An 11,494-nucleotide genomic window follows, 5' to 3' on the forward strand; every position below is an offset into this window, starting at 1 on the left:
CCGTTCTATTTGTGTTTTCAGGAGCGAGGTTTCACACAGCAGCAGTGTGAGGAAACGCTGAAGTTGTACGGAAGCTTTGAGCAAGCGCTGGAGGCGTTATCTTCATCAGGTGAGAGAATTACCCCTGTGTTGTTTCCTTCACCGCCCTGGGAAGTTGCAGTAAGGAAGAACCTCACTGTTCCAGTATACAAAGCCATATATTGATGCAGTGTGGAAACACGCCCCTCATCCCACCAGCCCACACCGACCAACATGCCCCATCTACACTAGTTCCACTTGCCCACACCGACCAACATGCCCCATCTACACTAGTCCCACCTGCCCACACCCACCAACATGCCCCATCTACACTAGTCCCACCTGCCCACACCCACCAACATGCCCCATCTACGCTAGCCATACGAGTGATACAACGCGGAAACAGGCCTTTCCAGCCCAACTAGGCCACACCGACCAACATGCCCCATCTACACTAGTCCCACCTGCCCACACCGACCACCATGCCCCATCTACACTAGTCCCACCTGCCCACACCCACCAACATGCCCCATCTACACTAGTCCCACCTGCCCACACAGACCAACATGCCCCATCTACACTAGTCCCACCCAGCCCACTATGCGACATCTACACTGCCCACCATCTACACTAGTCCCACCAGCCCCACCCCGACCAACATGCCCCATCTACACTAGTCCCACCTGCCCACACCGACCAACATGCCCCATCTACACTAGTCCCACCTGCCCACACCGCCCGACAACATGCCCCATCTACACTAGTCCCACCTGCCCACAGACCAACATGCCCCATCTACACTAGTCCCACCTGCCCACACCGACCAACATGCCCCATCTACACTAGTCCCACCTGCCCACACCCACCAACATGCCCCATCTACACTAGTCCCACCTGCCCACACCGACCAACATGCCCCATCTACACTAGTCCCACCTGCCCAGGCGGCAGGCGTGGGCAACGGCGGCAGGCGCGGGCACACCGCGACGCCCTGTGTCTCCCTTGAAAGGGAGATGCTAAAAATGCATTTCGTTGTCTCTGTACTGTACACTGACAATGACAATAAATTGAATCATTTCATCATTTCATTTCCATAACGACCAACATGCCCCATCTACACTAGTCCCACCTGCCCACACCCACCAACATGCCCCATCTACACTAGTCCCACCTGCCCACACCGACCAACATGCTCCATCTACACTAGTCCCACCTGTCCACACCAACATGCCCCATCTACACTAGTCCATCTTCCTAGTCACTCCCCGACCAACATGCCCCATCTACACTAGTCCCACCTGCCCACACCCACCAACATGCCCCATCTACACTAGTCCCACCTGCCCACACCCACCAACATGCCCCATCTACACTAGTCCCGCCTGCCCGAATTTCGCCCATATCTAAACCTGTCCTATCCATGCACACGTCCAACTTTCTTAAACGTTGGGATAGTCCCAGCCTCAACTACCTCCTCTGGCAGCTCGTTCCATACACCCACCACCCTGTGGAGGAGGATGAGAGGTGATCTTATAGAGGTGTACAATATCATGAGAGGAATATCTCGGGTAGACGCACAGAGTCTCTTGCCCAGAGTAGGGGAATTAAGGACCGGAAGACATCGGTTTCTGGTCCTCGAAGGGCCTGTGTCCACGCTGTATGACTCTGGTTCCTATTAAATCACCCTCCCCCCCCCACCCCACCTTGAACCTATGTCCTCTGGTCCTCCATTCCCCTACTCTAGGCAAGAAACTCTGTGTGTCTACCCGATCTATTCCTCTCATGCTTTTGTACACCTCTATAAGATCCCCCTCATCCTCCTGCTCTCCATGGAATAGAGACCCAGCCTAATCAACCTCTCCCTTATAGCTCACACCCTCTGGTCCCGGCAACATCCTCGTGAATCTTCTCTGAACCGTTTCCAGCTTGACAACATCTTTCCTGTAACATGGTGCCCAGAACTGAACACAATATTCTAAATGCGGTCTCACCAACGTCTTATACAACTGCAACATGACCTCCCAACTTCTATACTCAATACTCTGACTGATGAAGGCCAAAGTGCCAAAAGCCTTTTTGACCACCTTATCTACCTGCGACTTGACCTTCAAGGAACCATGCACCTGTACTGCTAGATCCCTCTGCTCCACAACACTACCCAGAGGCCAACCATTTACTGTGTAGGTCCTTCCCTTGTTCGACGGCCCAAAATGCAACACCTCACACTTCTCTGTATTAAATTCCATCAACCATTGCTCCGCCCACCTGGCCAATCGATCCAGATCCTGCTGCAATCGTTCACAACCATCTTCACTATCTGCAAAACAACTAACTTTTGTATCATCAGCAAACTTGCTAATCTTACCCTGTATGTTCTCATCCAAATCATTGATGTAGATGAGAAACAGGAATGGGCCCAGCACCGAACCCTGTGGCACACCACTAAATCTTCTCTATACCCTTTCCAGCTTGCCAACATCTTTCCTATAATACGGTGCCCAGAACTGAGCCCAATACACTAAATGCAGCCTCGCCAACATCTTGTATAGGCGGCACGGTGGTGCAGAGGTAGACAATAGGTGCAGGAGGAGGCCATTCGGCCCTTCGAGCCAGCACCGCCATTCAATGTGATCATGGCTGATCATCCCCAATCAGTACCCCGTTCCTGCTTTCTCCCCATATCCTCTGACTCCGCTATCTTTAAGAGCCCTATCTAGCTCTCTCTTGAAAGTCTCCAGAGACCCCATCTAGAGTTACTGCCTCAGAGCGCCAAAGACCTGGGTGTGATCCTGACTTTGTGTGCTGCCTGTACGGAGTTTGTACGTTCTCCCCGTGACCTGCGTGGATTTTCTCTGAGATCTTCGGTTTCCTCCCACACTCCAAAGGTGTACGGGTTTGTAGGTTAATTGGCTTGGTAAGAATGTTAAAGTTGTCCCTAGTGGGTGTAGGATAGTGTTAGTGTGCGGGGATCGCTGGTCAGTCCGGAAGGCCTGTTTCCACGCTGTATCTCTAAACTAAACTGCGCTGCGACAGGCCCTCCCAACTGCTGAATTAAACCCGGCCACTTCTCTCCCTGGTGCAGCACAGAAAGCTGGAAGCAGCCATGTCGGCTCCGGCTCCAGCACCTGCCTGTCCGACGGAGACGACAAGGACTTTGTTCGGGTGAAAAAACACTCAACGCAGAACAAACACAAAGACAAAGCCCCCGTGCCGCTGCCGGCACAACAACCCTGGTGAGAACTCCGGCCGACACTGGCCGCGGTGGTCACGGTGCATGGAGGGCAGCCCAGAGTGAGGGGGGGGGCACGGGGAGGAGATGGGGGGGGGGGGGGGTAGTTGGGGGCGGGAGGAAGAAGGGCAGCCCAGAGCGGGGGTGGGTGTGGAGGGGGGGGGGGGGGGGGGGGTAGGGGGGGGGGAAGAAGCTTCGGGCAGAACTTTAGGGCATCACGGTGGCGCAGCGGTAGAGTCGCTGCCCCACGGCGCCAGAGTCCCGGGTTCGATCCTGACTACGGGTGCTGTCTGTACAGAGTTTCTACATTCTCCCCGTGACCTGTGTTGAGTTTTCCCCGGCTGATCTATCTCTCCCTCTCAAAGTCAAAGTCAGTCAATTTTATTTGTCACATGCACCCGAAGGGGCAGTGAAATGAATTTGCCAGCAGCGATACACTTAAAAAACACACAATACACAATACGATTTAACACAAACATCCACCACAGCATTCCTTACCACAAACATCCATTCTTTACCTCAACCCCATTCTCCTGCCTTCTCCCCATAACCCCTGACACCCATACTAATCAAGAACCTATTAATCACCACCTTAAAAATATCCCCCACCACCATCTGTGGCAATGAATTCCACAGATTCACCACCCTCTGACTGAAGAAATTCCTCCTCATCTCCTTGTGCAAAATATGACCTTGAACCCAAATGAAAGTAGTTCAAATGTCTCCAACGAGGTGGATGGGCGGTCAGGACAAGATCATAGTTGATGATCGGATGGTTGAGTTGCCTGATAACAGCTGGGAAAAAACTATCCTATGGAGGGTTATGGTCTGAGCGCGGGTATATGGGACTAGGGGAGAATACGTGTTCGGCATGGACTAGAAGGGTCGAGATGGCCTGTTTCCGTGCTGTAATTGTTATATGGTTATATGGTTATCCCTGAATCTGGAGGTAGACAAAAATGCTAGAGAAACTCAGCGGGTGAGGCAGCATCTATGGAGAGAAGCAATAGGTGACGTTTTGGGTCTAGACTCTTCTTCAGACTCAATCTGGAGGCGTGCGTTTTCACACTCCTGCACCTCTTGCCCGATGGGAGAGGGGAGAAGAGGGAGCGGCCGTGGTGAGACTGGCCTGAATTATAGGGAGAGGTTGGACAGACTAGGACTTTACTCCTTGGAGTGCAGGAGGTTGATGGGTGATCTTTAGAAGTGGATAAGATCATAAAGGTGATAGATGGAGTGAATGCAGACTTTCACCCAGAGGAGGGAAATCACGAACCGGAGGACATGTACTCCAAGCTGGAGTTTAGAAGGATGAGGGGGGGGCCTCGTTGAAATGTACAGAATAGTGAATGGCTTGGGTAGAGTGGCTGTGGAGAGGATGTTTCCACTAGTGGGAGAGTCTAGGACCAGAGGACACAGCCTCAGAATTAAAGGACGTACCTTTAGAAAGGAGGTGAGGAGGAATATCTTTCGTCAGAGGGTGGTGAATCTGGAATTCATTGCCACCGAAGGCTGTAGAATGCGCCAGAAGAAGGAATGGGTGACATCTACCACTAAATGTCACCCATTCCTTCTCTCTAGAGATGCTGCCTGTCCCGCTGAGTTACTCCAGCTTTTTGTGACTATCCTATACACACTGGGGGCAAGATTACATTATACATTTATACCAAGCCAATTAACCTTCATACTTGTACGTCTTTGGAGTGTGGGAGGAAACCAGAGATCTTGGATAAAGAACACACAGGGAGAATGTACAAACTCCGTACAGACAGCACCCGTGGTCAGGATGGAACCCGGGTCTCTGGCGCTGTGAGGCAGCAACTCTACCACTGCGCCACCGTGCCGGCCCTTAGTAAGGGTGTCAAAGGTTATTGAATTGAATTGAATTTCCTTTATTGTCATTCAGACCTTACGGTCTGAACGAAATTTTGTGCCTGCAGTCATACATACAATGATACAATAATAAACAACAATAAACACAAATTAACATCCAGTAACAAATTAACATATGGGGAGAAGGCTGGAGAATGGAGTTGTGAGGGGAAAGATAGAACAGCCATGGTCGAATAGTGGAGAAGACTCGATGGGCCGAATGGTCTAATTCTGCTCCTATGACTTATTGCACTGCGCTGGGTGTTATAGTCATAGAGTCATACTGTGTGGAAACAGGCCCTTCGGCCCAACTCACCCACACTGGCCCAACATGTCCCACCTGCCTGCGTTTGGCCCGTATCCCTCCAAACCTGTCCTATCCATGTACCTGTCTAACTGCTTCTTGAACGTTGTGTGACTGTGCATCAGATTGCTTCTGCATCTGACACTGGAATACTTGTGTCTTGCCAGCAAACTCTTCCCCATCTGGATTGGGAATGTGACCACTCGAATCAGCGAAGACTCGCTGCGTGTAATGTTTGAAAGGTGAGTGGCGTCCCGCGTGGGGAGCAGAGGGGGATCGGTTCGGGGTGGCAGGGGGCCCTGGGTCTGCTCCATGCCCGCCCTGTAAACACAGCGGGTGAGAGATTGGAGGGTTCAGCCCCGTCCCATTTATTGTCACGTGTACCCAGGTACAGGGAAGAGATTTTGTGCTAACCAGTCAACAGAATTATTAAGATTATTAAAGGGTTTGCACACGCTAGAGGCAGGAAACATGTTCCCGATGTTGGGGGAGTCCAGAACCAGGGGCCACACAGTTTAAGAATAAGGGGTAAGCCATTTAGAACGGAGACGAGGAAACACTTTTTCACACAGAGAGTGGTGAGTCTGTGGAATTCTCTACCTCGGAGGGCGGTGGAGGCCGGTTCTCTGGATACTTTCAAGAGAGAGCTAGATAGGGCTCTTGAAGATAGCGGAGTCAGGAGATATGGGGAGAAGGCAGGAACGGGGTACTGATTGTGGATGATCAGCCATGATCACATTGAATGGTGGTGCTAGCTCGAAGGGCCGAATGGCCGACTCCTGCACCTATTGTCCATTGAAAGACAATAAGACAATCTTTAAGAGCCCTATCTAGCTCTCTCTTGAAAGTATCCAGAGAACCAGCCTCCACCGCCCTCTGAGGCAGAGGATAGACTCGGCTTGTACATGCTAGAATTTAGAAGATTGAGGGGGGATCTTATAGAAACTTACAAAATTCTTAAGGGGTTGGACAGGCTAGATGCAGGAAGATTATTCCCGATGTTGGGGAAGTCCAGAACAAGGGGTCACAGTTTAAGGATAAGAGGGAAGTCTTTTAGGACCGAGATGAGAAAATCATTTTTTACACAGAGAGTGGTGAATCTGTGGAATTCTCTGCAACAGAAGGTAGTTGAGGCCAGTTCATTGGCTATATTAAAGAGGGAGTTAGATGTGGCCTCTGTGGTTAAAGGGATCAAGGGGTATGGAGAGAAGGCAGGGATGGGATACTGAGTTGGATGATCAGCCATGATCATATCGAATGGCGGTGCAGGCTCGAAGGACCGAATGGCCTACTCCTGCACCGATTGTCTATATTTCTATACATGATTATAATCAAGTATGATAACAGGCCCTTCAGGGCAACTTGCCCAACATGTCCCAGCTACACTAGTCCCACCTGCCTGCGCTTGGTCCATATCCCTCCAAACCTGTCCTATCCATGTACCTGTCTAATTGTTTCTTAAACAATGGGATAGTCCCAGCCTCAACTACCTCCTCTGACAGCTCGATCCATACACCCACCACCCTCTGTGTGAAAATGTTGCCCCTCAGATTCCTATTAAATCTTTTCCCCTTCACCTTAAACCTACATGTACAGATACATGATAAAGGAATAATGTTTAGTGCAAGGTAAAGCCAGCAAAGTCCTATCAAGGATATTCTGATGATCACCAATGTGGTAGATGGGAGTTCAGGACTGCTCTCTGGTTGTGGTGGGATGGTTCAGTTGCCTGATAACAGTTGGGAAGAAACTGTCCCTGAATCTGGAGGTGTGTGTGTTTTCACACTTCTGTACCTCTTGCCTGATGGCAGAGGGGACAAGAGGGAGTGACCGGGGTGAGACTGGTTCTTGATGATGCTGCTGGCCTTGCCGAGGCAGCGTGAGGTGTAGATGGAGTCGATGGAAGGGAGGCAGGATGAGGGGGATCTTACAGAAACATATAACATTATAAAAGGACTGGACAAGCTAGATGCAGGAAAAATGTTCCCAATGTTGGGCGAGTCCAGAACCAGGGGCCACAGCCTTAGAATAAAGGGGAGGTCATTTAAGACTGAGGAGAGAAAAAACTTTTTCACCCAGAGAGTTGTGAATTTGTGGAATTCCCTGCCACAGAGGGCAGTGGAGGCCAATTCACTGGATGGATTTAAGATGGAGTTAGATAGAGCTCTAGGGGCTAGTGAAGTCAAGGGATACGGGGAGAAGGCTATTGATTGGGGATGACAGGTTATTGATTGGCGATGATCAGCCATGATCACAATGAATGGTGGTGCTGGCTCGAAGGGCCGAATGGCCTCCTGCACCTATTGTCTATGTTTCTATAGACCTCCTCCATTGCCAGAATGTGGCCACACGCAAACTGGAGTAACAGCACCTCGTAATCCGCTTGGATAGTTTGCAACCCAGCGGTATGAGCCGTCAATCTTCTCAATTCAAGTAATACCCCCCTACGAGGCCCCCCCCCCTCCCTTGCCCCTTTCCCCCCCTCAATGTACACACATTTCCCCCAGTCACCCTGCTCCCCTCCCCCACTCCACCCCCCCCATATCCCTTTGTTTCCCCCTCTTTCCCCTCCCCTTCTACCCCCGGCCCCTCCCTTGGGCTAAACCCCCCCCCCCCCCCCCCCCCCACTCCTATAGACTGAAGAAGATTTTGGACACGGACCCTTTGGCCAACCAAGTCCATGCCAACCAACATGCCCCATCTACACAAGTCCCACCTGCCGGCGTTTGGCCCATATCCCTCAAAACCTTTCCTATCCATGTGCCTGTCCAAATGTATTTTTAACAGCTGCTTTTGCTCAAGACAATGTCCCATCTGTAATATGGGAGTGCCGGGATCATTGGGAATATGGGAGTCCTGGGACCATTGCTTTGTGTGTCACGGTGGCGCAGAGGTAGAGTTGCTGCCTCACAGCACCAGAGACGCGGGTTCCATCCCGACTACAGGTGCTGTCTGTACGGAGTTTGCACGTTCTCCCCGTGACCTGCGTGGGTTTTCTCTGGGTGCTCCGGTTTCCTCCCACACCAAAGACGTGCAGGTTTGTAGGTTAATTGGCTTTAGTAAAAATTGTCCCTTGTGGGTGTGGGATAGTGTTAGTGTGCGGGGATCGCGGGTCGGCACGAACTAGGTGTGCCGAAGGGCCTGTTTCCGCGCTGTATCTCGAAACTAAACTAAACTGAAACTAGCCAAGAGCTGCCTCTGTGTGTTGGTGGGGGGGGGGGGGGGAGTGGAGAGGGGGCAGCTGGAGCCCCCACCCCTAGGCGGGTTGGCGTTCCCCCCTCGCCCCATGTTGAGCTGACGGTGCCTCTCTACTACCCCCCCCCCCCCCCCCCCCCCCCCCCCCACAGTGTGGGAGCCATCCACAGCGTGAGAATGCTTCAAGATCGCTTCTGTGCCTTCATCAACTTCACCACCAAGGAGGGAGCTGAGCGAGCTATCGCAGAGCTACAGGTACCCACTGCCCCCATTTCCCCCCGCTCTCCCCCCCCCCAACTCCCAACTCCCACACACTGGGGGGGGGCAGGGGGGGAGATGGGAGGGGGCGGGGGGGAGACAGAGGGAGGGATTGGCGCAGAGAGCAAGGAGGGAGGGAGGGAGGTAGTGGGGTGGGGGGGGTGGCAAAGCAGAGGCGGCCTGAAACATTGAACATTACAGCTTCATAAAACTTTGGCCTTACGAGGATGTTGCCAGGACTAGAGGGTGTGAGCGCAAGGGAGAGGTTGGTCAGGGCTGGGTCTCTATTTCATGGAGCGCAGGAGGATGAGGGGTGATCTTATAAAGGTATACAAATTCATGAGTGTACAGTTTTGGTCTCCTAAGTTGAGGAAGGACATCCTTGTGATTGAGGCAGTGCAGCGTAGGTTCACGAGATTGATCCCTGGGATGGCAGGACTGTCATATGAGGAAAGATTGAAAAGACTAGGCTTGTATTCACTGGAGTTTAGAAGGATGAGGGGGGTTCTTATAGAAACATATAAAATTATAAAAGGATTGGACAAGCTAGATGCAGGAAAAATGTCCCCAATGTTGGGCCAGTCCAGAACCAGGGGCCACAGTCTTAGAATAAAGGGGAGGTCATTTAAGGCTGAGGTGAGAAAACACGTTTTCACCCAGAGAGTTGTGAATTTGTGGAATTCCCTGTCGCAGAGGGCAGTGGAGGCCAAGTCACTGGATGGATTTAAGAGAGAGTTTGATAGAGCTCTAGGGGCTAGTGGAGTCAAGGGATATGGGGAGAAGGCAGGCACGGGTTATTGCTAGGGGACGATCAGCCATGATCACAATGAATGGCGGTGCTGGCTCGAAGGGCCGAATGGCCTCCTCCTGCACCTAGTTTCTGTGTTTCTATCGGGTAGATGCACAGTCTCAAGGACCAGGGGACATGGGTTCAAGGTGAAGGGGAAAAGAGTTAATAGGAATCCGAGGGGTAACTTTTTCACACAAAGGGTGGTGGGTGTATGGAACGAGCTGCCGGAGGAGGCTGGGACTATCCCAGTGTTTAAGAAACAGTTAGACAGGTACATGAATAGGACAAGTTTGGAGGGATATGGACCAAGCGCAGGCAGGGAGGGAGGTGGGTAGGTGGTGGTGATACTAACCCCCCCCCTCTCTCTCTCTCTCTCTCCCCCACTGCAGGGTATGGAGCTGGAGGGAACCAAGCTGGTGATCAGATACCCAGACAACAGCTACAGAACCCTGGGGGGGGCTGCCCGGGGGGGAAGTGCCCACTAGGCACGGCTCTGTGAGTACCCCCCCCCCCTCTCTCTCCCCGGTGTGAGTGTCTGTCCTTCCCTGTTCGTCCCCGTCCTCCCATCCCACCCTCCCCACCCCCCCCCCGAATATCCCCTCTCTGCTCACTAACCCTGTCCCAACCCCCCACTGCCCGCTAGGCGTGGCTCTGTGTCTATCGCCTCCCCCACCCCCCACACCACTCCTGTCCACCTCACTGCCCCCCCTCGTCCGAACTCTGTGTAAACGCCCCCTCAACCCCAACTCGTCCCCCCCCTCCCCCACTCTGTCCGCCCTCTGACCTCTCCCCTGCTCCTGACCCCTCCCCCGCTCCTGACCTCTCCCCCGCTCCTGACCTCTCCCCGCTTCTGACCCCTCCGCTCCCACTGACTGCTCCCCCTCTCCTAGCCCTTCCCCCGCGCTCCCCCCTCTCATGGCCCCTCCCCCGCTCCCCCCCCTCCCCCGCTCCTGCCGTATCCCCTCCCCCCCCCCTCTCTCTCCCCCATTACTAACCACTCTCCTCTCCCCCAACACAGCACCACTGACTGCCCCCCCCCCCCCCCCCCCCCACCGTTCCCCCCTCCCCCTCCCTCCCCTCTCTCAGTGGAGGGGGTGCGGGAGCCGGGGGGGGGAGATCGCATCGCACCGTGGGAATGTTTCCGTAACGCCGAGCGACGGTGAGGGGCTTCGAGTTGGATCAAGGATCGACACGGAGGGGGAGGGGGGGAGGGGGAGGGGAGCTCTCTGCGTCTCCACTTCCTGCCCCCCCTCATGGACCGAGGGGCGTGGGGAGAGGAGCCTGGACTAGAGACCCCCCCCCCATTGGAGCTTCCCACCACTTCCCATCCCGGTTGGCAGGGAGAGGGTGGGGCCGAAGGGCCTGTTTTCTGTGCTGTTCACCTCGATGACTGTAGTAAACTCTACACATTCCGGTGGGGGGGGGGGGGGGTGGGGGGGAGTGGACCATAGGGTGGGGAGACCCCAGTATTCACCATCTACCTTCCCCCCCCCCTCAAGGAGGTCCCTGCTGGCCTTAACGTTCTTGCCGTCTGAATTTGGAGAGCTCAACACTGACCAACCCCTCATCTCCACTCCCCCTCTCCCCAACCCCTCTCCCCATACCCCCACCCCGTCTCTCCACACACCCCCTCTCCACATCCCCATTGCCCTCTCTTCTTCTCCCCCCTCCCTGTCTCTTTCCCATCCCATTTCCACCCTCTCCCCACCCCCCCATCCCCCTCTCCACTCCCCACCCTGCCCCCCACCACAGCCACCCCTGTCCTTCACCAGTACCCTGGGCCCTTTGATCAATGGCAGCGTTCCGTGCGGGTGATTGCTGGCGGCCC

The 11,494-nt window shown here is 53.7% G+C and overlaps 1 protein-coding gene across 1 annotated transcript in view; it reads left to right on the plus strand.

Annotated features, from left to right (window-relative positions):
- Positions 1-10,182, plus strand: part of LOC129693505 (uncharacterized) — a 74,192-nt gene extending 64,010 nt beyond the window's left edge. Inside the window, exons 13-17 of the mRNA XM_055630316.1 lie at positions 22-109; positions 3,101-3,251; positions 5,591-5,665; positions 8,771-8,873; positions 10,056-10,182. Coding sequence (XP_055486291.1) covers positions 22-109; positions 3,101-3,251; positions 5,591-5,665; positions 8,771-8,873; positions 10,056-10,151 — 513 coding nt within the window. The 3' untranslated portion in view covers positions 10,152-10,182. The remainder of the gene's footprint in view (positions 1-21; positions 110-3,100; positions 3,252-5,590; positions 5,666-8,770; positions 8,874-10,055) is intronic.
- Positions 10,183-11,494: the final 1,312 nt, after the last annotated feature.

This window comes from Leucoraja erinacea, unplaced genomic scaffold (genome assembly GCF_028641065.1).
Source record: "Leucoraja erinacea ecotype New England unplaced genomic scaffold, Leri_hhj_1 Leri_316S, whole genome shotgun sequence".
NCBI classification, from domain to species: domain Eukaryota; kingdom Metazoa; phylum Chordata; class Chondrichthyes; order Rajiformes; family Rajidae; genus Leucoraja; species Leucoraja erinaceus.